Source organism: Strix uralensis, chromosome 1 (assembly GCF_047716275.1).
Source record: "Strix uralensis isolate ZFMK-TIS-50842 chromosome 1, bStrUra1, whole genome shotgun sequence".
In the NCBI taxonomy this organism is placed as follows: Eukaryota; Metazoa; Chordata; class Aves; order Strigiformes; family Strigidae; genus Strix; species Strix uralensis.
In genome coordinates, this window is record NC_133972.1 from 48074429 (window position 1) to 48101973 (window position 27545).

The window sequence follows — 27545 nt, forward strand, 5'->3', positions numbered from 1 at the left end:
GGAATGGCCTTTATTAAATTCGATGTCTCTGAGTAACAGCTCACCAAAGTAAAGACATCACCAGGAAAGTGGGTGGGGTGGGGAAGTGGCAAAGGGAAGGACAAAAAGAGACAAAATTCCACAGAACTAAGTTCTTCAGATTTTGCAAGAGGTGCCAAACTGAAGACATGGAAAATAACCAGAAGTAACTTTGCATGTGGTTTATTTACTCTGATGCACATTTTCCCCAGATTTCAAGGCAAGTGTCACTGTTGCACAGCTGACATGCAAGGAGCATACACGCTGCTTTGATGTACTGTGAATGGAGGGGCAGAAGCATATCTTCCAGAGGGATTAGAGTGCTGAGAAAACAGGCACTCTGAAGATGGCCGTATAAGAAAGCCACAGAGCTAACAGAGAAAAAACAGAAAAATAAGGTTTGAAAATTCAGCTAGGGCACAGGGGAAGGTTGTCAGCCTACCCAAGCATTTGTATATTATAGGCTCCAATGGTGCACAATATCATCCCCTTACAGCCTTAGAATATAAACCAGAGAGATAGAGGAGGGAATTGGTGGGGAAAAAAGTTGTTTCTTTATTCCTGATCATTCAATGCCTCTGCCATGCACCTATAACTTCTGTCAGATTGATGCTTGTCCCCAGGTCACTGGACCTGGGCCACTAAGTTTCTCAGGCTGGTTTCAAAGAAATAAATTCCTCTTGCTAAGTATCATAACCTGACCATGTCCTGGCATATACAACTCCCTGATGAAAAAAGGTATAACTTCAGATTTTAGAAACATTTAGATTAATACCTAAGATTAAATTATGTTTTATATTTTACTTAATTTTAGGTATTTAAGATTTAAAACTTTTCTTTCATTACTGTCTTGATAAAGAATATCTGCCCAATATCTGTAAAAATGAATTTTTGGCCCCAGAAAAAAAAAATGGCAAAACACTGTTTGCAACTTTTTTACTTAAGATGCACTGACACTTTGCTCAGTACTGGGCTGAACAAGTTATATTAGAACATGAAGAAATTTCTGAAATCCATTGACCTCTGGCAAGAAGAAATAATCTTTCAGTTTGCCACCTTGCACAGTATGTTCATTAAAAAGATACATTTTTCTTTTCTCTGTGGTGAAGGTAAATTAAAGTCAATGCTTATGAAACTCTCACGTGCTATAAAACTGATAAACACATGCACAGATTAAATGGGAATGGAGGTCAATAAATGTCAGCTTTCATTTATTTCTTGTCATTTTTGACATCTGGTGACCTGTAAAGAGCTCTAAAAATAATCAGAGGAAAATCCACTGTGACATAGACTTGACTGTTTATAAAGAAACAATCAGCCTACAAAACCAGCAGGAGTAATGGTTATTAGCCAGCTTGGTCCATTACTGCAGATGACTGAAAGTTTTGTTTAGGTCGGCTAAAAGGACAAGACTTTATGAAACCATCCTACTGCTTTCCAATTAGTGATTAATACAAACAACAATCTAACACTATACAAGCATGTCACTACTTGCAGCTAAATTCTTTGAAATTTTATGTTTGGAACATGCTGATTCATGCGATGGATTTTCACTGCTCCATATTACTATTTCAACACCCAGCTGGGATTTTGTGAAAACTGTTGAACTCATGGAGAATAGGTTTTAGTTAAACAACTGTAGTCACTCTTGATAAATACTAGCCAGAGAACTGAGTTGATTGAAATAAAAGGGAGGACCTCTCCAAAACTCTACAGACATGTAAATAAACTGTGAAAGAACAGAGAAGTAACTGGGGGGGAGGAGAGGTGGGAGAGAGGGGAGAAGGAGCAGTGTTCAGGAACATTCAAAACTTTCCCATGAAAATTAATGCTAAGTTTTTTTAGGATTCTAAAATTTGTACATATTTTTCTTTTTCTCTTGAGAATGGAAATATTAAAAAATCCCCAGCAGGTGGTGATCTCATTTTTTATTCCTTCTAAAGTTTTTCAGGTGAAATCTTCACCAAGTTGCTTGGAGATGAAGAAAAGGAAGTCAATCCAGGTTTAGGATTTTAAAGTTTCATGTTTCCACAGCAGGAGAAACTTCTACTAAAAAAAGAGGACATTTCACCTATACTGTAGTGCATATACAAATGTATTGTATTTGTAGTCTGTATTATACCGTACTGAATACTACAGTATTCAGAAAACAAGGCTCTCCTCAGTTTCTTAAACCTAACTTCTTTGCTGGTCATTTTGGTCTTTTGTGACATACTTTTACTTGAAGGCTAATGAAAGTCAAATCCAGGGTTCCCATGCTCAAGTAGAAAAGTTCCTGTCACGCAAGCATACAGAAGACTAAAAAAGCAAGGGTGCACTCGTCTGTTTTGTAGGAGGTTAGGAGGGTAAAACAGGAGAAAGATGATGTCCTAGTTGTGTAGTTCCCATGAAAGGTCATCATCTGAAATCTTGGCAAGACCTGTTTTCACTAAATAAATGCAAGGGTGGGAAGTTGGGTTGCAGAGTACTAAGGAAAGATTTGGGAGAGAAGAATCCCACACACATTGTCAACAGTTTCTTCAGTGGGTTTAGAGATAAAAAGGAAGGAGACAAGGAAGTAGACAGATGAGTAAGATCAAGTGCATTCCTTCTTTTTAAAAAAGATAAAGAGATATTTGATCATGTCTGAATATGAAGTGCCAGAGAAAACTGCAGGCTGAAGATGAGAATAGGGAAATGACAGAGAGATAGAATGAGACAGCAGGAGATGGAGCAGACAGAACGATTGGGATAAGGCAGCAGATACATTTCTAACTGTAATAGAAAAGGAGGTATTCAGATTTGTACAAAGGGAAGGGGGAAGGGGAAGTTTAGTATGCCTTTTTTTTTTTTTTTAAAGGGAAAAGCTATCAAGCTCAGTACACAGTTTACACACATGACCTAGCATTCAAAGTCACCTAGATCAACACATCACAAGCAAATGCATCCTGAGAAACGGCAGGGAGGGACCTCAAGGGGATATTTAGCTTGCTTCAAAGCAGGCTCAGCTACACCTGTGCCATCCTCACAGGTGATTATCTAACTGTACAACGCCCTCAAGCAATTGATTCTAGGCTTAAACTATCCTCACTATCCTAATCACTAGTCTGAATCTCTCTTGCTGCACTGTAAGTCCACTGCTTGCTTTCTAACCCAATACAGACACAGAGGAAACATTATTCTCCTTTTCACACCAGCATTGTAAGAATTTGAAGGTTTCTCTGTCCAACTCTATCTTCCTCTAGCCTACACAACACCAATTATTTCAACCAAGACTAAATGAGAAGTGGAAGAAGATTAACAGGCAGTTGCAATCATAAAAATGTATTACAGCTTTGAATTTAACAGTGGTTGAGTTTCTACTATGAATTGTTATTGTTTTCCCTTTGGTGCTAGATGAATTTGCACATCTTTGGCTACAGCTAGATTCAAAAGTATTAACAAAGCCATTGAAACAGCTCTTGGTTGAAATAACAGAGTATTAGATCCTTGATAAATAGTTTAGAAAAAAATGGACAAGAATTCTACGGCATCCTCAAGTTAAATTCTCTTCTGTCCCTTCATGTTAACCTCTATTCTTATACGTGCACGTGCAACACATTTAGCTCTAAACTACAAGTGTAACAAACTTTTCTGATCTCTCAAGGCCTAGGAATCTTCATCTTTGCTATTTAGTGGTCCCATTTAAAGCATAGCAGACCTTGCTCTCTTGCTTATTGGAACAGCATTTTGATAGGGCAGTTGAACCTACCACATCACCCAAATTTTAAAGACTGTTTGCTGGAATGGGGAATGGAAAAAATTACATGTCAAAAATTGATCACTGGACTAATATGAAATCAGAGCAAAACTAAAGTAGTGGGTTACCTGTTCCATTTCCATCTAATCCCTGCAAATAAGGAAAGCTGTCCACTTCCCAGGGTGAACTGGCTGCAGTCAGATATGCTGTCAAATCACTGTAGCTAGTGTTCTCTGGTAATTTCACAGATCTTCTCTGAAAGTGAACTTGTGGCTGAGTCCGTGCACCTAAAAAAGTTAAAAGTGACTTTATATCCAAGGCAAACAGAATATTTAGGTGTTCATATTTATGGAAGCACATTTACAGTTTTTTTTCATTATAAATTGCAATAGCTTGAGAGACATCAGAAGACTATCATAAAAGAGGCAAAACCCCAGTATTTTTACATTTATTTTGCAGTTGCCATTATTCTTATGCAAGTATTACAGAGCAAAACTGTGAAGGCACCTAATATCAGAAGCTTTTTTGACTATGTTATTTCCCCAGATCACCTCCAATTGCATTACACGCTTTTTTAATGAATATAATTTAAACTAAAACTGAGTCAAGAGGTAGGGCATGTAAAAGTTTAGAAAAGCATTCAGTTCCCCATATTTGTTTAAATTTTGTTTCTCTTGAAATAGCCAGATAAATGTAGTTTATACTCTTTAAGGTGATTTTCTAAGAGACAATTCTACCCGTAGTCCCAATTAACTTGTGCAATTTCTGTATTAAATTTTTACAAAGCTTTGGCCATGTTAACTATTTCTAGTACTGAGATAATAGTTACTTTTTATTTAAATCACTGGATAAAAAGATTCACTTGACAAAGCTTGGGTGAAGAGTTTCCATATTCTCCCATGCAAAAACCACATCTAAACAGAACCAGATTACTTGGCATGTAAGATTTCTCTCTTTTCCTCTGTCTTGTACAGTTTTAGTGTTTTTTTCAAGATCACTAGGTGTTAATTGAAGGGTCTTTGCTGCAACATGATTTAAGACTGTTTCATATACTACAGCATTTCATGTCTCATTTAAATCCCAGTTTATAAAGTCAATAGTCTTTTTCAATGGGTGCTCACCATTAATACTGTTTAGCAACACACAGCAAGACTCCATCTGCAAGTTTGTGTGTGCAACATGCAAATTAATTTTTAAATCAAAAGCTATTGTATTCTCCAGAGCTCATTTTGCATACCCACAGAACACTCCCCACACAGCACAAAATCAAGAGGCAAGCAGTTTTTTTCTTAATTCACATTTGACTACATGGTTCAAAGATGTCAACTCAAAACAATTTTGCTTCTTTTCCCCTATTAGTCTCTGGCAGACCTTTTAGGCTACATGTAACTTCACTTTGAGAAAGATTAAAGAGCTTTACTCAAAACTCTTAAGCTTTGTTAACTGCCAGTGTCATTAACCAGAAGACTGGAATCTTTTTTTGCCCTATTTTCTAGCAGGAGCTGTACTTACGAGAAAACATAAAATTCTGCAGAACAAATTTTGTATCGGCCAACAAAAATTGCTATGTAGGCGGGCAACTATCTCCAGGGCTGATCATTGTTTAGCTGTCATTTCTCTGGTAATTCTGCAAGAAAAAGCTATAAAACCATTTTTCTAATTTCTGAAACATGTAAGTATTTACCGCTCTCAAGACTGGCAATTTCCTTACATGTTTAAGATAGTCATTAAACAACACCCGTGTGAAATGGAAAGAAACCTCCCTTACCCAATTTCTAGGCTTAAATGGAAAACAACATAAAAGACTAAATAAATTGACTGCAATGAACTCGGGGAGGACTTATCTCCTGAGTGATCTGCAATATTGTAGTAGTTTGCTGTACCTCTGGGACAGATCTACTCAAGCCCTTGGGAACCTCTGACTGCACTGCTGAGCAGGCTCCTATGGCCCCTAGGGATAAGCATCCACAGTAACAAAACCAAAAAAAACCCCACCACAACAAAGAAACCACTATTAGGATTATCACTAAGAGTTCAATGTAACATTGTAGGATTTTCTGCTGTCTAAATCTCTGGTTAAGATTAATTATTCAAGTTGCCAAGAACCAATATTATATTTCCCAGGAGACAAACTAATTAAGCATTAAAAACAAAGTAACTGTTGCTGAGTCTGTAACATAGTAGTTGAGGCTCTGGGGTTTTCTAGAAAAAAACTGGTTACTTCGTAGCACTAGGAGAGCCAGGAGCTGCCAAATTTTAACTAGACGGAGAGGACTCAGAAAGCCAACCTCAGTTTCTTGACTCTGACAGGCAACATAAAGCGTTCCTATGGCTGAGCCCCAAATCTGGCAGGAACCTGTGCAGCAATCACCTCAGATGAAAGTTTGAAGGTCGAAGAAACAGCTTCCTCTGTAGATAGTGCATATGCATACAATAAATCAGTGCAGTGTAGTTAATTCACACCCTAGATTAACAAACTCCTCGATACTGACTATCCACCCGAAACTTGCCACTCACCCTGACTCTACCCTTGGCTCCTCAGTTGGGTCTTCCCAAACCCAGCAAGAGACTTCAAAGGGGCAGATGACCAGAAGCGACCAGTGAAAGACTTGTGAGGAAAGCAGCTACCAAGGCTTTTGCCTTCTCTCACCACCTTGCTAGAAGATAATCCAATGTACTCCTTTAGCAGAGGTCATGGAGGATTTTAGGGTATATGTTTGGGAATAGACTTACTGAGGGAATTGGAAGTGGTAAAATGGAGAGAAAGACTTGTGTTGACCAGACTCTTGAGTATTTTTTAACAAGTCAACACTTATCACTGAGAGTGTATTATTATTATTGCTTCTATTACTGAAGATGTCTAGATTTGACTTAGAAAACCCAAACAAAACCCAAACACATTCAAGTATAAAATTGAATGTGAGCTCTCTCCACTTAGTGAGTGCCATGAGGTAAAGGACTGCTGAGCACTGATCTTATCTTCTTTAAACATCCTCTTGTCAACACACTGGCCATGACTCAAATGCTGTCAGCTCCAGTTCGCCAGTGCACACCTGAAGATGTAACCATCTCAAGGAGTCCCTGTAAGGCAGCTCTTGTCACACTGGATGTGTGACATGTGGCCCCACACCAGCATTTGAGCTGCAATCTATGTGAAGTAACATTTAAAGTATCATCAATTCGTGCTCTGATTGCTCATACATCAGAGGCAGACAGAGGGTACCCATACAGCTCCCATTCACTGAATGCTGAAGTTCAGCTTGTCACTGTGCCGGTATTAAATAACTTAAATGACCCAGTGGCTGGGAAGCTCCAACCCTTGCAATTACTGACAGAGCACAGCAGTGGATTATAATGCCATCATGAAAATGAAGCTGGCTATGTCAACTCAGACAAACTTCTCAATTGCGTAAGTCGCTTGCTTGATTAATTATTCAAAACCAACTGGTAACTTATTGTATCAGACAGGCTTTTCTTTCCTGGTCTTCAAACACCAGTGTTCTCAGTCTGTTCATAGTATAGTGAGTTCTGTTTTGTTCTCATTTTTGCACTAAGGTAACACCTGATCAGTTCTTTTGAAGTAGTGCAAGATTACTGGGAAATCAACTGGAAAAGTAAACAAGAAAAACTAGGTCACAAGGATTTTGGATCAAGACTAGAAAGGCTCCATTCAAATGCTGGTACCATGTCTAGGCTGTCTTTCATCTAGGTTTCATCGCAAGAGAATTCCCGAGAAAAGGAGTGTGGGCTGGTCCCATAAAATAGTTTTTACTGGGCAAGACTCAGAGTTCAAATCCCAACCCTTAGAATATTCTGGGTAGCACTTTCTTCCTTTCTCTTCTTTTTCTGCTATACCAGCAGAACCAGTTATATTATTCTAATTTAAATATATTGTGAACAGCCTGGATCAATTCACTGAAGGGAGCAAGGTTATGTGGAAAATATTTGAGTGTCACTTGGCTGTTAAATGTCCCTCTAACATCCCCATTTTTTTGAAGAAAGGAAGCTGTAAATGTGAAAAGATTGGTTTTTTAAGTCAACTGTATAATATTAATGCATGTGCATAAGAGTATTTAATACCCCATGCTAGTAGAATACTGTTGGTAAACGTTTCTTATTTTGTCTAATGGAATCCCTTGTGGTTTGACACAGTTCACCGTCCATCTAATTTACCCCATTAGATAATGTCAGCTCTCAAATTGCAGAATATATGTACAGCAGCTGTGCTGTTCTCCAGCTCCTTCTGAGTGTTCCATCAGCTACCTAATTTGTTTAGTGCTTCTTCAGCTCCAGTTGTATCTAGCGCTATCATTAATGAAAAGCCTATTGTGTCTGGATGGTTTCTAACTGTAAAAAAGGATGTCAGGAAGGCATAATTGTATTATATTCCCTCAGATAAAACAAGGTTATCTTGGAATATTATTGAAGATAGTACTCCCTGGTTTATTAACTATCTGGTAGAGTTTAAAATGATGGTAATCATAATACACATGAATAAGATACATTTAATGAGTAATAAGAGTGCTCGAAGGAAGGATATCCCCTTGTTTTGGTTCACCAAGGTATCTTTAAAAACTTCTGTTCTTTTGTTAACAGACTCACCTCAGCTATCACATCAATTGGGCTAAGCTAGGTCAGATCCCTAGGTCTGATGAACATTTTATTCTTTACAGTGCAATTCAGAAAACACAGTGTTCATCTGACTGATACTACAGTTGCTTTAACTTCTGTGTTTGGCCTTATGAAAAGGTGATTCGAACTTTATTCTTCTAATACAGTGGGTTTCATCTTATAGCATGTGCGTTTGCAGGCAGTCTGATAAGGGTTCCACAGGAAGTACTTAAGAAAAGCAAGTTTATATGAGAAATTTTCAATTTTTCTATGCCCTAAATTTCTAAGGCATCCGCAGTAGGAAGCAAGAAACAAAATAAAACCAGCGAAAATTCTTAAACAATAAGAACATCAGAAAATGTTTACTGCAAGGATGGTTAAACGAGGCTAGATTAAAAAACATCCAACAGATAATGAAAGAAATTTAATCTCTAGCTCTCTCAAATGGCACACTAAAGTCCAAACTTGTTTATTACCAAGTTACTCAAATTCCCTAGTCACAGCAGTTAGGGATGACTTTAGCTATTAATCAATTTGGTAAAACTATCCCACAGAGGAGCATTCCTCAGGGAACTCAGAAGCTAACTCCCCATGAAATACCAGTCTCACCCACTGGATAGAGTTCAGAAAGTATTGGGCTGTCAGGCTTTTTGTTTAGTGTCACTCAGATTTCAAATCTGACTCCCAAAAATCAGCATACCTTGAAATCCTGAGACTATCTGGACTACGTCATCATAGACCATTAGAGTAGCTGAGCGTTCAGGAAGAAGGCCGAGACTCAGTGAAGAGAACACTGTGGGAGAGAAGTGGTTTAAGTGGGATATATTTGAATTCTTATAAACATAACCCAACAACAACAGCACTTACTTTCTTCTACATTTTTGCAAAAGCAGGCCACCCAAAAAATGAAAACCGCATTGTATATGTGACAGAAACCACATGCATTTTCTAAACCAAATAATTAAATTTCCAGGGTAATTATTATTGAACTAAACAACACGTTCTATGCTTTGACTCCTAAAATTCATGCATGGTAGCTCAAAGTACGTAAGAGTGCAGTGTAAAGCAGGGTTTTGGGTTACAGCTCCACAGAAAGACTTGTCATTACATAAAGAGGAGTGAAACACTAACTCAGTCTGACTAAATTATTTTTCTATGAAATAGCTATACTTTTTAGGAAGATTTTAATGAAACTTAACTTTTAAATACTTTGAGATACTTACACAAATAGTCATACAGAGAGGCAAAGTATGATGAATAAGTCTGAATAATTTGCTTTAAAATACAGCATGTCCTTACTAAGTCACCACCTACACTACAGAAGTGCTATATATATAGCAGAACTGTCATTCTACCAGTGGTGTGAAAGGGGACAGATAAATGGTATCTGCTGCAAGAAAGGTACCTGCAAGGACCTCCTTTGCCACTGGGTACTGACATTCCTTGCAGGGGGCTGTGTTTGCATGCACACACATCTTTGGAGAGTGAAGAACATGATATAATTTCATGCCAAATTCTTCAGACTCAGAAGACCAGAAATATGTATGGAATTAGCCACCAAGCACACCTGACTCCCACACCCATGAAAACAGTAAGAAGTAGACCTGCCTGCAGTCCATGCATGGCTTTCAAAGATAGAAGGAGAGAAGGAGATTAATGAAGACTAGTAATTTTCAGTAACTGAGCACCATCCCACATTTGCACCAAGAAAGTACTCATCCCATTCTGAAGTGATCACAAGCTGAGGAAGACATTTCCAGAACCAAGTAATAATAGAACAGCACAAGCTCTTCTGATTTTCTGGAGCTTCATAAATTTCCTCTGAATTAATATGTATTACTTAATTCAAGAGACCATACAGATGTTAGCTACAGAGAGACTACACTATTTCTGTTTTAAGAAATATATTATCTTTTTAAAGACCAGAAATTTTAGTGTTTGGGAGAAATACTGGAGAAAGGAAAAGAAACTAGGAGAAACACACTGCTAAGAGCCACCATCTAAGAGATTGTCTTAGCAACATATATGAACATTAGAAAAAAAAAATGTTATTACAAGTACAGCTGAGAATTTTCTTTTCAATGCTCTACATGTGAAACAGATCTACACATCAAACAACATAAGTACGAAAGCCTATTGCAAGTAGCACTAAGGCCACACAATTACAAAATTTGTTTGTCTTTACTCCAATAACTTAATTTGTATGAAGAAAGCTAATATCATTTAGACACCCTGGGGAGCTCAACACAATAAAACACACCAACATCTTCTTCCATATATGCCAGACTATAAGGCATATATAACCTCTAAACTTCCCTTGGGCTTTTCTGCACAATCTTTTCTCAGCATGACAAAGGCAGAAAGTCATAGTTTTTAAGGCCAGAAGGATGACTGTGATGATCCAATCCTACTCCTGTATAACTACAGCCTTCCCCGAACTAACTACTGCTTCAGTTCCAATAGCTGTGCTTAAACTAGAAAACATGTTGCAGAAAAACTATCCAATTTTCTTTTAAAGGTGCCCAGTGGTGAAGAACACACTGCAATGTCAATGTTCTAGTAAATAATTATGAGGGCAGTTAAACTATGTGTCTTTTTACCCATCAAAATTTATTGAGGTTAGACTTCCAGCCATTTGATCTTTTTATACAAGCCCGCTAGACAGAAGAATTCTCTTACCTGTTTCCTGTTCTCTATGCAGGTACTGATGGACTAAGATCAAATTACCCCATGAACTTTCTCTCTGGTGACGAAAATAAATTAAGCACTTCCAAGCCTTTCCCTGTAAGCTGTTTCTCCAATCTTTTAAGCACTCCTGATATATCCCTGCAGTTTTAAACATTTTACTTGAAGCGCGGATCCAGAACTGGACACACATTTCCCTGAGTGGCCACACCAAGGACAAGTTCTGAAATACTATATATCATCTTCTCAGTCTTTACTGTATTTCACAGCAAAGGATCAGATTATTCTGCATTTTTGCATTGCTGCATTGGGAGGTTATTTTTAATCATTTATCTACCATGACTCACATGTCTTCTGCAGAGTCACTGCTTTTGAGATGAGCTCTCCTCTCCCAGAAACACCACGAGCATCTTCTGCTCCTAAAACTACATTTTACCACAGTGAATACCATGGTTTGCTTTGACTGACCCTACCAACTAGTCTGAACTGTGCTGCCTCAGCAACTTCCCTCTCTCTGTTGCACACATTGCTCCCAAATTGTCCTCTTAAATATGGACTACCAGTCACAATTTTTTTTCTTCCAAATTATTTACAAAGAAAAATCTACACAGAGCTAAGAGCAGATAGATGAGCACATCTTCCATCATGAACACTTCAACAACTCAAGTGATGTTAAATTAATGAACTGTTAATAAGTGGAGTCATGGCTCTGCTGATAAATAGTTTAATGGAAAAAGAGATCTTAATCTTTTCCTCCTACCATTTATCACTATGTAAATAAATAATCCTCCTGCTTAAGTGGTAAAGAGCTAGTAATTATTTTGGTTAATATAAGAAAAGTTCATTTCTGCTGAATTATGAAAACAGAAAACCCTTGATGCTTACTTCTTAAAGCTATTACAATAATGTCATGAGTTCAGTGGCTGCACAGCTTTTCAGCGTAAGATTATAACTAATGTATATAGACCGTGATGGAAGAATCCTGATCCTTCAGCAAAGTGCTGTTACAGTACTTCAAACATTATCACCCTATAGCTCTCAAACCTACTCCCTGCTCATGGTTATCATTTCCACATTTGAAGTAAACATGTCCATAGTTCATTTACCACAGCACACAGGACAGCATATCAGTTTAAACCACTGCTGAGGGTGGATTGCTACTCAGAACGGTGTATCTGCTCTGTGGGGTGACAACTGCTAGCACTGTTAAAAGGCATTTTCAGGAAATAAGGATCCTGCTGTACATGTGTGCCCAGACTGCACACTGTAGAATCAAGATTTAAATATGATGCCTGTTCCCCATCATTCAACCCAGATTAAAAACAACAACAAAACTTCCACGGTTTTCAAAACTTCTATATTGTGCTGGCTACAAGCATGACAGGCATTTAAACAGAGCATATTTAAATACAAACAGTTCTTGGATTTTTTTTTAAATACTATAGGCATCTTAGTCAATACAGAAAATAACAGTCTAAGTATCTTGGGCCTGAACTTTTATGTCGTGTCCCTTTCAAGGAGTAATTCAAAGAACAACCCTATTAAATCTACATGGGGTGTATCAAGTTGTAACTTGTTGTTTCTTTAATCAAGGAAAGGATTAAGTTCAAGGTACAAAAAGGAGAAGTATTCTACTCCCAATTAAATCAATGGCAAACTATCTACCAGTTTCAATGTGGGAAGATCAGAGGTGAAAGGAATCTATATTCTGAGTTAAGCTCACATTTCAGCTGTGGAAAGAAAGATTTTGAGGAAACTGTATATGATTACTGCTTTTTAAACTTCAATGACTTACCAAAACAATAATGCCATGTTTGATTCCCTTCCCTCAAAATCAGTATTTAAGAAAAAGCAACAAGCAAAAAACCTAACCAAACAAACTCCAGGCCATGGAAGAGTAGCCACATTCAAAAGATCCAAGGTATGAGTCAGAAAGATATGAGACACAAGGTGAGAAAAGGTTCAGGCAAGAAAAGGTTATTGCATGCTTTAATCATATATGATTGTGTCTTAAGGTAGTACATGAAATATGCTGAGGAAGCTGCAATTCATCTTATTTAAACAGAAGAAAACATCAAGGAAATTTCTAAACAGAGTCACAAAACAATTATGGTTCGAAGGGACCTCTGGAGGTCACCTGCTTCAACCAAGCAGGGGAGTGTCCAGTTGAATTTTTGAGTATGTTTAAAGATGGAGATTTCGCAACCTTTCTGGAAAACCTGTTCCAATCTTTGACTACTGGTACTGTAAAGAATTGTTCCCTTTTATTAATTTGAAATTGTCCTTGCTGCAACTCATTTCAGTTGCTTCTTCTTTGTTCACCATGCACCTAAGAGCCTGGCTTAGTCTTCACTATAGCTCCATTAAGTAGCTGGAAAATGTGGAAGAATACAGTAGAGGAAATGTAGAAGGAGTCAGTCTATCTTATCTGAAGCAAGCGAATTCAGATAAGTAAACAGCATGTTGAAATGCCTAAAGCATAATTCTGAAGAGATTCAAGTTCCTTTTCCCATCTGAAAATATATTTGCTGCTTGACCTTGTGGCAAGTCACACAGTCCTTCCGGCTATGTTGATATTAATAAATAAAATAGAGCCAAGGCATGGGATTGAACACCGCCCTGTGATCATTTGTACTATTTAACAATTAGTGCACTTAAAATGTGGCATGGCTTTGGCCTCAGCTAATTAACAAATCTGAGGTGATATTTAGGTGTGATTTGGGTATAATACAAGCCTGGGACCACTCCCAAACTACTTTCACCTTAATTGTGGCTGGGGATTAGAGGAAAGACAGATAAAAACTGGGGATGTGACCTTCATCTAGATGTTACATCTCATGGTCTGAAAGTCACTCTCGATCTGTTTTATTTAGCAGTACAGAAATGGTTTTCACGACTCAGTTTCCCCTCCTGTACAACTAATGTAAAGTCTCCCACTTCCCATAAAATTTTGAGGCATTCTGATAAAAACTAACATGCAAGTATTATTGTTATATTTGTCTGCCTGGGGAAGAAACAAACCATGCTAATTAAGTTAGAAAAAATCCTTACATCTGGATAATATAACTGCAGATTAAAACTGTCCTATGGACATGGCCAAGAACTGAAAGGCCAGGACTTCTTTTGTACACTACAGCCTACAATGCAACAGTTGTTGCTACACCTTGGGGGAGAAATGAATGAGTACATTATAGCTGCCAAAACAAAGCACTTGGAAACAGAGTTCCCATAAAGAGAAAGATCTGGAATAGATTTGTATTTTCTGTGGAGCTGTAAGAGCACCAACAGTTGTTTGAAAACTGACGTAGCACTGTATCAAGGACAGCCAGGAGGACAGCACATCTCCGCATAGCCCTGATGCCACAGTTTAACTGAGGAAGAAACCTTGCTTTTTTTGAAACACACAGATGTTCTTCCTCCCACCCAGGATAGCAAGCATTAAAACACATCATACAAAACTGTGTAACTTCCTTTAGATGCAAAATCTTACCTCAGAACAAAAATAAAGATCTCTTACCAGGCAATCTTACAGGTTTCCATGGTGCAGAATTTGGCACATACGCATGTTTACTAGCAGTCACTATCAGCTGATTGCCCAATTTATACTGAAACTTGAGGAAGGCAGTGCCATCTGCTCCTGAGGTTCCAGATGCAATGGAGATCTGGTTGGTAAAAATCTCAATGAAGGCTTCAGTTACTGGCTGATGTGTGCTGGCATCGCTTACATGGACCTTCAGCGTTACTTCTGTAATGACAAACAACCACAGCAATTATCGTCCAAAAAGCTTCTGCAGGAGGCAGCAGTTAGAACATGCTAGCACACCAATGATCAAAAAGACATCGGGCTCAGTGCTAACCTCTGACACTTTGGTGCCAAGTACGACCTCTTGTCCTGGCCTGCAGTTCTCCATTTCGGGCAGTCACTCTTTAGAGACACTGCAGATTCTGCCACAAGCCAGACCAGGTCCTGAATTATCGCCTTACTGCTAACTCCAGCTGTGGAGGCATCTATATTCCACCTATGACTCACATACAGCTGGGCAGCACATCACCAGGGGCAGGCAATATTCCCTTTGATGGGCAACATGTCAATCTCACAGTAGCATCATATGTGTGCTATCAACCATCATGTATTAGTCATGGACAGCACAGCATCGTAACTCTCTGTAAGGTCGCTGCCTCTCTGTGCCTCTGCTCCAGACAGCCTTCTCCACCAGCAGCAGGGAGAGGGAAAGGCTGGAAGTGGGCTGCGCTCCTTTACCCATTCCCCAAAACATTTCTCTCTTTGTGTAGCACAGGAACGGAGGAAATCTGCTGTGATGGAAGCCCAGGAAGAAAGTGGGCAACGGAGCGGGCTGTGTTACAGTCAGAGATTTTGAACCCCAGTCGGAGAGATTTCCCCACCTGGCATAGGACTTCCCTGGTGAGGTCTAACCAAGGTGGTGAAATCCCACAGGATCAGGTCCTTGTCCTCAAAGCACAGGATGACCAGGTGGGATGCAGAATGCTAGCAGTGAGGAAGAGAGGAACAATTCCCGCCCCCCCCTCCCTGTCCACTGTCCCTTTTTCCAAAGGGGCAAAAATGTCACAGCCCCTAGTGGTATCTGCTTGTCAGCCCTGACACTACCATACTGGTCCCCACATACAACTGGTGGGTATGAGAAGCAAAGAAGTGATGGTTAAGGCAGTCAGGAAAATCATATATCTTGTAGACATGCAGTCAGAAGCTAACACAATGGACTACATTTTCCTTGAGTAATTTGCCGTTTTTCCAGAAACTAATTACTTGTTTAAATGTTTCCAGATGTACAGTATTTGTCCACTCCAGGGCACTCCTATGACTAAACCATGCATTGTGTCACCAGGCTTTTGTTACATAAAGTGCAGTGGCTTGTGCAAGACAGTCCCTCTGGAAGGCATTCCTCTATATCTATGATTATTTTTTTGCCCCTCCACTAGTTCCTCTGCCTCATGCTCTAAAGTAGCAGCTGTTGTCTTTCTTCAGTAACTATGACTATGCATTTAGCAATGCTGTGTTGAAAAGACCCAGCAATGGTCCAATGCCTCCACCAAGCCACCCCTTGGATTTTTTCATTTACAGTCATCTTGTTCTCCTAAATGAGTACCTACCCTCTTTTTTCTTCTCTCTTCTCTCCCACTCTCCCCTTTCTCACCCTCATCTTTGGAAATTCTGTTGTTCTTACATGAACTCCCGTACCTCAGCTTACTCCATTCCCCAGGGTAGTAGATGATATTTTGCAAACTCCCTTTTTGTGTCAGGGGAATTCAGCTGCTAACAAACAAGACGCTCACACTCCATGTGCAACTTCTTCATGTGCTGCCCAGAAAAGAGGGCATGACCTCCTTTTCGTATATATTTAAAAACAATTCATTGATTTCTGCAGAACAGTATTGGTGGTACAGTTCTGTTATATTACTACCGTGTTAGGATTTTAAGAACTTATTTTGGTGTAAACCCTGAGCCAGCAAGGCATAACACCAAGAACAACAACAAAGAACTTAACAAAATCTCTGTTGTGAATTTCAATAGTGAAAGGACACAACTGAGTATGCTGAGAAATATACTGTAACAATATAAAATTTTAAAAGGGTGTCAGGATCTAATACAAAAATATCAGCACTTCTGTCCTAAGGGCATTTCAGCCAGAGAGATATCGGGCCCGTTTATATGCGGAGACCTTCTGTCTGAATCCTACAGTACAGAAAATATAAATATCAGGCAGCTCTGAACAAAAACCCCATTAGAGAAATTCATCATCATCGCAGCCCTCACTTTAGAACTTGGCAATGAAGGATGCCAATTTACAGGGAATCAGCATGAAATACATTCTAGCTATTAAAAATTCTGGACTTGTTCCCAGTTTTGCATTTAGTAGTCAAAGAAAACAACGTATATTGACAACAGTGTCCATACACTCTGGTGTGCACATACAGAATGCCTCCTTAGAAACCTTGCCTTGACCACCAAGCAACTTGTGAAATCTTGTGCATGTGAAAGGCAGCCACATTAATCAAAGGAAGAACACATATGTATTTATGTATTTACAAACTGTACATGGATTTACAAACGTGAGGGCAAAAAGCAATGTAAGTTTTTATTTTCAAAATGTGAAGGAACAATATGCTTAGATCCAAAGCCAGATAGCTGTGCTGTTAATGTTTCCCACTTTGAATTGCCTAGCAAAGAATGCTGAAGAACAGATGTGGTTAAGAATAATGGGTCATGCATTAAAGAAAAAGCAAGGAAACAGGACAAGCTGAACATTGTGGTTAGCAATTTCAGTAACATGAAAGTTTAGCCTTTTCTAAAACAACCACATATAAGAAGGAACCAAGGAGCTCTGGAATATTAAATACTAATCAAGGAAGAGGATAAGAAAACAACAGAAGTATCAAATCTATTTAATTCCTTATGGACATCCAAAATTCTAGAACAGAGTCTACTACTAAAATTGATCAAGAGACAAAGACTGATAAACAAAACTTTTCCTGTATACACAAATCCAGCTCTCTCTTCCCAAACAAGAACTAGCCATGAGTAGGAAATTCCTTTATCCTTCACTCTATAGCTATATAAGGGCTTCTGTCTACATCCTTCTCTCTTTCTGATAAGGAGGAACACGGGTTTCCAAAATCCTGTTTCCAAACGGAAACTACAAAGGCCATCACCCAAGATGGAAGACTGATGTCCTGAAAGGCAATGGACTGGAACTGCTGTTCCAAACCAGAGTCCCTAGATCAGACACTGGGCTTTTTTTCTCCTCTTTATTAATATGTAGACTCGTTTCTTCCTGAGAACACAGAGAAAATCCTAGCAGCCTGAACAACCCTATTTCCTTTTCATGTGTTATCTTCCCTAACATAGGTGTGAAATGTATACAACTTGGTTAATTCAGGGCTTTCTCCCACGCAACGGCTCCTTTTTCTTCTTATCTAATGCAGCAGTGAAGTCATGAATGCTAAACCTGCATTATCACAGCAATTTCCACAGCAACAGAATGATTACAAGCTTTAAACTGGAGAGAAACTGTTGAAGAAAATCTCCTCTCAAACAGTGAGATGAGAACCATCTATAACGAGAGACTACTATGAAACCTTAAAGCTACACAGTAAGTTTCAGAATTGTTAGGAGATATTCAGGCACTTCTTGAGGAACAGGAGGACTGAAGAAGGGAAAGAAGAGAGCAGAGTAAGGACAGCAAGTGATCCAAGATCAGTCTGACTTCAAATCAATAGGGAGATCTTAGACTGAAGCATTAGGTATACTAAAATAAGTATTTAATTAGAAAAAGCTGCTTAGAAGACTCATTATTAGCTAAGGAATAGAGTCTTTAAAATATCTGGCAAACTTTTTAGTTGGTACTCTCAGCAAAACAGTGGGGATAAAGCAGATACATTATTCTTGAGTTTTACAGCCTGCCAGAGCAAGGAGCTCACAGAGAATTAAAGACACATGGACTCAGAGAAGGAAGGACATCTGCAGTAAGTGGGGAACACAATGGAGGCAGGGAACTGAAAGCACTGCAGAATAAGATGAACTCCAAGAACGTGAACTGTTGAAGAGAAGCGTGCTTCATTCTTCCACAGATTTGCGATACTGTTGTGCTTTCTATTATTTACTGCATCAGGAATATTCAATTACTAAGTTCTGAAAGAGCTTTGCTCTGTGCTACTAGTGAGGTCCTGGAGGGAGGAAGGGGGTATAAAGGTGCACAGTGCTGATGTTTCCTCACGGCAGAGCAAAGCAGAGATAGCTGAGGTGTCAGACCCTGGGCTGATGACTTCACCCAGGGCAGTTGTGATCTCTCTCGCCCCCCCAGAGAGGCCAGCCACATTCAGGACAGGCTATGCCTGAGCTAATAGCCCTATCTAATACACCTGGCTCCTGACCAGTGTGGTGTGAACAGGACTCTTTCAGACCTGGGCTGCCTGGCACATGATTCCCTGATGGCTTGCAGTGCAATGAAGGTGGGCCCAGATAGAGCCAACATAATTTGCCTGCACCACTAGCGCATGCCCTGCCATTATATTCCTATAGGGATGTTTCATGTCCAAAGCAAGAGCTACTTATGATAACTTAATTTCCAGGAGATAAACCACGGGCAAAGATATTCTGTCTGGATGGGCAAAAAGACTGTGTGTCCCTGTCTAAAAGCGCAGCTAGGAATGGGCCACTCACAAATGTTAAAAATAGTGCAAGCCATCTGGGAAAGCCTACAACTCTGTTTCAAGAAACCCAAAGCAAAGTGGGAAAAAGGCGGTTAGTGAAAAAACAGCAAATCCAGGTTACATTCCACAGAGAGATCAAGGTTGCTGTATGTGTATGCTCAAGCAAGTTAAGTCTAGCCTAAATCTCTTTTCTTCTAGTTATAATCCTTTGTCTTTTTTCAGCAATCGCATCTTGTTTTTTAAACAAGTACAAACCAAAACTACTAGCTACAGTGAAACCAGCTGCTTAAGTGTAACTCCCTCCCAGTTTTCTAGTACTAAATTTATTGTCAGCTATATAAAAAAACCCCAGCATCTCCAAGGTTATAATTTGGGAAAGTGAAAATAAAAAAGGACAAAAAAAACCCCTTACATGTTAGCATTCCAATCCAGAATCCCATCTGTCCTCTTAATCTGATTTTTGAGATTTTACTAAGTCTAAACTTTCCCTGAGCAATCCTTCCTGTGCCATCTGCTTTATGAACCATACTGCCTCCTCTGAAATACAAGTAACCTTAAGACAACTATTTCTGCAGTTGCAACACCTCTTAGACTCACAATTGTTCCTTATATTGTTGTGAACTCCCAGTTTGGAACAGTTTCCTTCAGAACTAGTATCATCAGTGCTGTCTTCTATAACCAAACTCCTGAGAAGTGAAAAGCACTGTTGTTTTGGTCTTGTGGTTTTGGGTGGGTTTTTTTTTTTCAAAAGCCAGTAATGTTACATAGAAAGAAAAATCCTGAGTGATGGTGCACTGTCAGATCTCAAATACTGAAATAAACAGATAAAAGTTATGACACAGATTAGAAGTCAAAGATCACAATCTTACTTGCAGGATTCCAATCCTGCAATTTGGTTTCTGTGCACACACCCCTCCATCAAGCAGACTCCCACTGACGTCTGCTGGACAGATGATCTCTTTTGGGAGCAGGCTGACACAGGCAGCCGTTAGCACTTATCTGTTCCTCTGGGGGTCCCCTATCCATGGACAATGTCAGGATATTACCAAAGAAAGAGATATTTAAATTATCTAGGTTTTGATTAGAGAAAGAAAACTTCCTGCTCATTTAAAAAATGCCATTATGAACTTTATTTAAAATTGAAACCTCCGTTCTGACTGAGCTTACTGGCAACATGCCTGGTTTTGAATCCTACATGCCAAATAGATAAGCCTTTCTGCCTCTTAACCTTTCACCCATGTACGAGGTTACTCCTCAGCCAAACAATAGGATTTTCATTTATCTAAAGGAAAACATTGTCCTAGAAAAAGGAGTGTTCCCCATCCCCTAGCCACAGATGCCAACTCAAGCATTTACATATCGTCATCTTTCTAATGTACTGCATCAAGAAGGCTCTACTGAAAACCACGCTTCAAAATAGTAGCAGAGTAAGTTCATATGAAGAAAAAGGAAACGTGTATGTAAAATCCCTCCAGAAGTACAGACTCTGATATTCACTGATGTTGTCACCTGAAAAGTAAGTTCACAAGTACCAACTCAAATGGCAAACTAGGCATGCTTCTAGAAGACTCACAACAAAGACAATGACATCCTCTGTTCAGAACAGGCTCTGGTCCACGTTACAGGAAAACCAATGGTGCTACACAGCCTTCCCCTCCACCACAGGTGACCAAGGTTTCAACTGGGGTGAGCGTCTGCCACTGATTTCCAGGGAACCCATCCACACAGAAGTTGGGATGCAGGTCTGCTTCTGCTCATTGCCTGTTCAGCAATTCTCAAAATTATACCAGGGCTGCTGCAGTCATCAAGAAGAAAGATCCTGACTTCTATCCACAGCACTGGTCAGAACTCGAGTAAGGACTACACAACAGGGCTTGGTTCTCAGGCCCAGACTTCAAGGGTTTAGAAAGCAGAGGGGTTCAGAGAAGAGCCACATAAAAATCCAGGGGACAGGGAAGCAGCCTTGGAACTGGCCATCTGAAGAATCCAACCTCTTCAGTTATTGCAAGAGAAGGCTGGATCACTGTGCATAACAGCGCAACTGCAAAAAACAAGTCAGCTGAGGACGTTTAGTCTTGCTGACAGAGATACAGTATGATCCAACAGCTATACACTGAACTTAAGCAAATTTGGGTGTAATTTCTTAGCAACAAGAGAACAGCTTACTACATGGCAGACTCGCTTGTGCTGACAGACTATGGGAAGATTTTTTTTTTTTTTTAATAGCTTTAATTTTAGTTCTAGGTGTTTAATTAAAGCTTGCAATTAATGTTTAATTCTGAAGTTAAGAGAATTAATTTTTTATTCTAGAACATTTATGAAGCCAGACCAAATGGTTGTCTGCAGTGCTTCTTTTCATCACTGCAATCTATATTTGCTAAACACTTTTCTGCTTTACAGGTCATGGGGAAGACTATCAGTATGGTCCTCTGCACATTCCAACCACTTGTAGTGTGATGACTATAATTAACTCTCGCACCTCAGAAGTCAAGAAGGAACTTTTTTCCCCAAATGCACAACTGACTGTGACTTCTGAGGTTTTTCTTTTATTCTCCCTTGCTCTTCCTCAGAAACAGTAGAGATCTGATGCAACTGGAGCTGCATAGTCCAGTCTTTTAGCTGTGCTTATTTTTGTAAAGTCCCTGTGTAAGCCCGATCAATGCATCTTGCTCACCTCATCTCAGCGGACAAGCAGGATCCAGGGTTCTGGAGGAGGCTGCTCTTGGGTGGCACTTGAGGCTTTTTTGCCCTTCTCTGTAGCACAATTTGATTTATCTGCATTTCTCATCTAACATCCCTTGCCACTGCAAGTGCCTCAGGCATTGCTGGCACTGTGGCTGGTTCCTCTAGTGCACAAGAATTTAATTTCCAGGGGACTGAAATGGTTTATCTTAAATAAAATAATTAGAACTCAATCCTCAATATTCAAATAAAGCACAGTGGTCTGTGATACGAAGGTCAGACAGGTGCCTTACTTGCCTCTTCAGGTTTAAAATCTATTAAATGAAGCATTTGGAAACTAAACTGATATATACATTAATTTATCTCAAAATATATTATCTCCTAGTGATAATGCACACAAATTTTAATAAAATGTCACAAAAGGAACTCTAGTGTAAGAACTAGAGCAATTTATACCATCTCCAGTGACAACCAGGCTACTACACAACCATGTACTCAAGGGAAAGGAAGGGGCAGTTAAAGGATAATAAAATAAAGACATTCATCATACAACTGTCCAGCATTTAAAAGAGGATTTGCATATCCTGACCTGCTAGAGCCAAGAGCATTACCACCAAAATTAATTTCTTGGAAAAAAAGGTAGGAATTTGCTTTAATTAAAAAAAGTGAGAGCTATATGTATAATGCCCAGATGAGACTCTGATACCCTATTGTTAAGTGATTAAACAAGCATTTATAATTAACTTGAAACTCACCCAGCTATGAAACTCATGAATAGCAATAGTTGCATTAACAGGTCTGGCTTTGATCTCTACAGGAACTGTGCATGACACAAACTAATTTCATTTCCAAACCTTGTCTTTTAGACATGGAATTATATAAAGATACTGTCATGGAGCGCAGATGGAAATTGAGTTTCAAAGCTTTAGCTTGCCACACGCATAATGCATTCTTTACAAGACATGAAAAAGTAATCCCTGCTTAAAACCCTCTTTTTTTCCTAATAGAGTCCTTTGAAACTCTGGAGATCAATACGGAATGAAAAGTTAATGCACCGATATTTTTCAGTTGCTGAGCATTAGAGTTCTCCACTGACTCAAACAAGACCACAGCTGATTTTGCAACATCAGCTCTGAGGATAACAACACACTGAGCTCAGCCGCTGCACAGCTCACAGGGACTTTAAGCCAACTTTATACCTACTGCATCACCAGTCTAGTTTGGGGGAGGGCAGAAAGGGAAAGCTTGGATTTGCTTAGCCATGAATGGATGTGTTTTCTTGGAACAACTTTTTCTTAACTCTATTAATAACAGTATGCATCTGGTGAAAACAATTTAAAGCAGATGCATTCTACATTTAAGTGAATCAGTGTATGTGCAATGGGGCAGTGAGGAGACAAGCACTTTTTTTTGCTTATTTCCAAGGAAGTTTTAATCTTAGGTTTAATCTCTACTTATTTCCAAAGCCTGTTGTGAAAGCAAAGCTAGATGTCACTTTGGAAGAGTGTATTTTTACTTGATTTGTTTGTCTTTTTTTTTTTTTTTAAACAAACCACTGTAACAATTCAAACAAACCCAACTCGAGTGACTCTCTACATTCCCACTGCAGTCTGCAGTGCAGACTTCCACTTTCGTCTCAGTACTCCACTGACGTAAGCTAATTAATACATGTACAGAGGCAAACTCTTCTGTTAAAATTTTATCTAGGTACTTGCACGTTCTCTTTTTTCAAGTAACTAAATAGTCAATTTATATTCACTTCATTCCTTGAAGAGGTTATCCCCAGCTGGCAGACAGGAAAATTAAGCATAGGTGAAGCTTCACATGGTAACAACCTCATTCCTGCAGCCCAGACAGCCTGAGCAGAGCTCTGCAGGGTGATGAGGAGCTCAGTACTGCTGCTCAGCTATCCCAGGGCAGAATCAGGAGCATTCCTTCCCCTCCCACCTCCATGGCCCAGCTGTGGACTCCTGCTCCTTGGACCTGTCACTGTGTCGGTTCTGTTTACTAACCCAGCCTAACGAAACAAATGGCTTGCTGCCAGGTTATCAGGTTGAACTGCTGAAGCAATGCAGCCCAAAGTGCCAGAATCAGCAGAATGGGCAAGTGTGGGAATGGGCAGGGAAGAAGTCTTCTGGCCAAGTGTGAGAGAAGGGAATCAGGACGATCCCTGCTGGTTCACAATTAGGCCAGCTCAGCTGTACCATTGAACCACACACCGAGTGTCCTCCTCGAGTAACTGCACCCCCATGGTCACTTTGGAAGGCTGGCTGTCCCTCTCCTTAGACAAGCTTTAGGTCAGTATTTGACATGAACAGTTGCAGTAGACCTTTATTCTGCGTTAGTCCCAAATCCCAAACTGAATCCTAAGTAACTTCCTAAGGACTACGGTACCTCTACCACTGCATATTGGCACTGCAGCAGTAAAATCTCCTGGCTCCAAAAGGATAGGATGCTTGTGGGAATGCCAGGGAAGAGTTTGATTTGGAGCAGTGAGGACTGTTGCACGGGCACTATGCAGGCTTCACAACCACTCTTGAATACCCCAGAACCCCTACAGCCACAGTTGGCATTTCTGTCTGGGTGGAGGGAGGAGGTTACTGTTGGTTCCTCCTGACCCTAAAAAACATGCTTTCATTAACATCTCTACATGCCAGTTGCTGTGACTTCTGTTTTCTCCTCACTGTAGCATGAGGATCAATCGCCCCCCAACTTGTCTATATTGAAATTTTCTTATCCTCCAGAAATACTTACTATATCCAAGTTTTTGAGATTTTTCTGTTCAAACAGTGTTAATATTTCCTTATTTGGAATAACTAAAAAAATTAATTAACCTGCAATCTAGGTCTTCTTCCAGATAATGAATAAAGACTTCAAATTAAAAAGAATCTACTACAGTTCCCTTCATCCTAACACTGTAAATCATCCCCAGCTTGACACATGGCCATTTCTCATTATCCTTTGTTTACTCCTTCATCCAATCTCAGTCACACAGAAGAAGCCTTCTCATCCAAGTCAATTAATTTTTCAATTAATATTTTTGAACCAGGATGTTACTGTCTGTATTTCAGTTGTAATGACTGCATATATATGCAGAGCATAACAACTGACTCAGCGACCAAAACTTCCTTCAGTTTAAATTATCATAACAGCCATGGTGATCTTAATTCTTGGCAGGGGATTAATTTTAGGGCTGTTAAGATTTCATAAGAAAATAATTTCTAATCAGACTAAAATTGTGAATTTAAAAAAATTACTTTCTATTCTCCTACATGGGAAGTCACTTATGTAGATCAGAAGTTACTGGCTCTTCCACAAGTTCACAATCATAGTCGGAAAGTAGTTATACTTGCAACATTCATCTTCCTTACTGACTCATTTTATATAAAAAACACAAAGTGACAATGACCAGGGCTTTGAAATGCTGCTCATCCAGCTTATATTGCTTTCTGTGACTGGAAGAACACTGGAGCATATCCAATTTTTAGACTGGATATTAGGAAGCATTTCTTTACAGAACAGGTTGTTAGGCATTGGAATGGGCTGCCCAGGGCAGTGGTGGAGTCCCCATCCCTGGAGGTGTTTAAGAGTCGGGTTGACATAGCGCTGAGGGATATGGTGTAGTTGGGAACTGTCAGTGTTAGGTCAATGGTTGGACTAGATGATCTTCAAGGTCTTTTCCAACCTAGATGATTCTGTGATACCTTTGTATTTCTTGTCACCTCACAGCTCTGATTCCCAGTGGTGCTTATCACAGTCCCACGACTACCACTGTAGCTTGGAGACAAAAGTTTTCATCCTGGAGGTCTGTGGTCCAGGCTTCGGGAATGTGTGAAAGCAACTTGGAGAAGCCTGGAGAAGCATGGTCACTTAGGTTGTACAATTGCCTGCCTAAGGGGGACCTGAAGGGGACAGCACTGCTGAAAGACTCTCAGGGTTCACAAAACAAAATGGTGAAAACCAACTAACTACAGCAGAAATGGCTGATCAAACAAACCCATGAATTATCTGTTCTCTTTAGAGATAAATCTCAATGTAAAATGTTGTGACTGGCCAATAAACGATGGAGATGGGCAAGGGCGATGTGCCCTGAAGCTCAGGGAATAATGCAGGGTGTGACTGACCACAGCTGTTGCAAACAGAGCTGACTTTATCTCAACACAAATGGGACCCAGGGGTGGCTTTTGTTTTAGATGAACAACTATGTCAGTTGAGTGGATCAACTGACTACACCACAGTTGAGTGGATCAAATCTTTCTCCCGAGTTCATTAAAGGAATGAGAATGTCCCGCAGACCAGCATGGGGAGGGGTTGTATACATGGCTCAGCCCAGCATAGAGCATAAAAACTGAACAACAACAGAAACAAATAAATTTGAAGAGAGCCATGGGTCTGATCTGCTTTCAACCCACATATTCCTTCTTGGTGGCTGGTGATGCCCAGCATCGTGACAGTGAGCATATTACAGAGACCAGCAACGGTATCACACACCGGTGTTGTGATTGAACTGTTATTGCCATTGCTGTATTTCCCATTTGCTAAGTGGAAATTACATTGGTATTGTGATTTCAGTATATTTTGTATCACAGTGCTAAATCAAAAATCCCACGTAACATTAAATATCTTCAAATAAGTATATTGCATATTAAACATTATACTCTTCACATGTGGCCTGCCTAAAAAAGTCCAGTCAGAGAGTACAGGATTCTGACAAATACTCATATTACTTACTTGTTTGTCCATCTGACAACAGAAAGGGGTTATTGCTTACACTCTGGCATAGACCCATTTTAGATATTTATAGCTGTAAACATCACTCTACTTAAGCTCTCTCTCACAGCACAGAATCCATCAGATTCTCTCATTTTACCACTTCTGTTTCTTACACTCGTGCTGCAAAACACACATCTGTTTAAAAGTAACACTATCACAAAAGGCTGCTGGCATTCTTACTTTGACAAATACATTCACCTTCCCATTAACAAGCAGATACGTAGAACAGAAAACATTCCAGCAGCGCACTCTGTTTTTTCGGCACAGACAGCAACATGAATACTTTGTAGGCCACTTAGTCTATGCATTAAGCCAGCATTTTAAAGTATTATATTGGTTTAAACAAACAGCTGTATGTTTGGAAAGCGATCTACTGCGTACAAGCAATGTTTAAAGGGGAAGCAGGAGAAAGGAATTTCTAAATAACCAAATCATACAGACACTAACCTTATACACAGAAGCCACATTAACAGCATGTGCTGGGGGAATGCGCTGGGAAGCAAATGAAAAAGTACATATACAAGACCAATAATCAACTTCTCAAAAGGGCAAAATATGCTCTATTACATTGTGCCTACAATGAATATAAGGTTAGTAGATGAGGGGTTCATGAATGTTATGCATACATGCACATAAACTTATATGTATGCTAAATTAAACTGAAAATATAAGGTAGAGCTAATCACACTAAAAATAACAGCATTTACTTAAAAGCTTCCTTGACACTATCAGTCCCCATCACTGCCCTGAAACTCACTCTAAAATGAAGTTTATGGATACTTTTCTGAAGCTAAGGAAATATGTATTTCACACAGGGATATAATCTCTATTTTTTTTTGTTTGTTTGCAATTAATTCTGTTCTCACAC

General features: G+C 39.5%; 1 protein-coding gene across 1 annotated transcript in view; it reads right to left on the reverse strand.

The window, feature by feature from the left end:
• The window catches only part of FAM171A1 (family with sequence similarity 171 member A1), a 96015-nt gene that overhangs the window by 22381 nt on the left and 46089 nt on the right, over positions 1-27545 (reverse strand). The window contains exons 2-4 of the mRNA XM_074865053.1: positions 14550-14777; positions 9048-9140; positions 3865-4023 (exon numbers count right to left, since the gene is read on the reverse strand). Of these exons, the coding sequence (XP_074721154.1) occupies positions 3865-4023; positions 9048-9140; positions 14550-14777 (480 nt within the window). The remainder of the gene's footprint in view (positions 1-3864; positions 4024-9047; positions 9141-14549; positions 14778-27545) is intronic.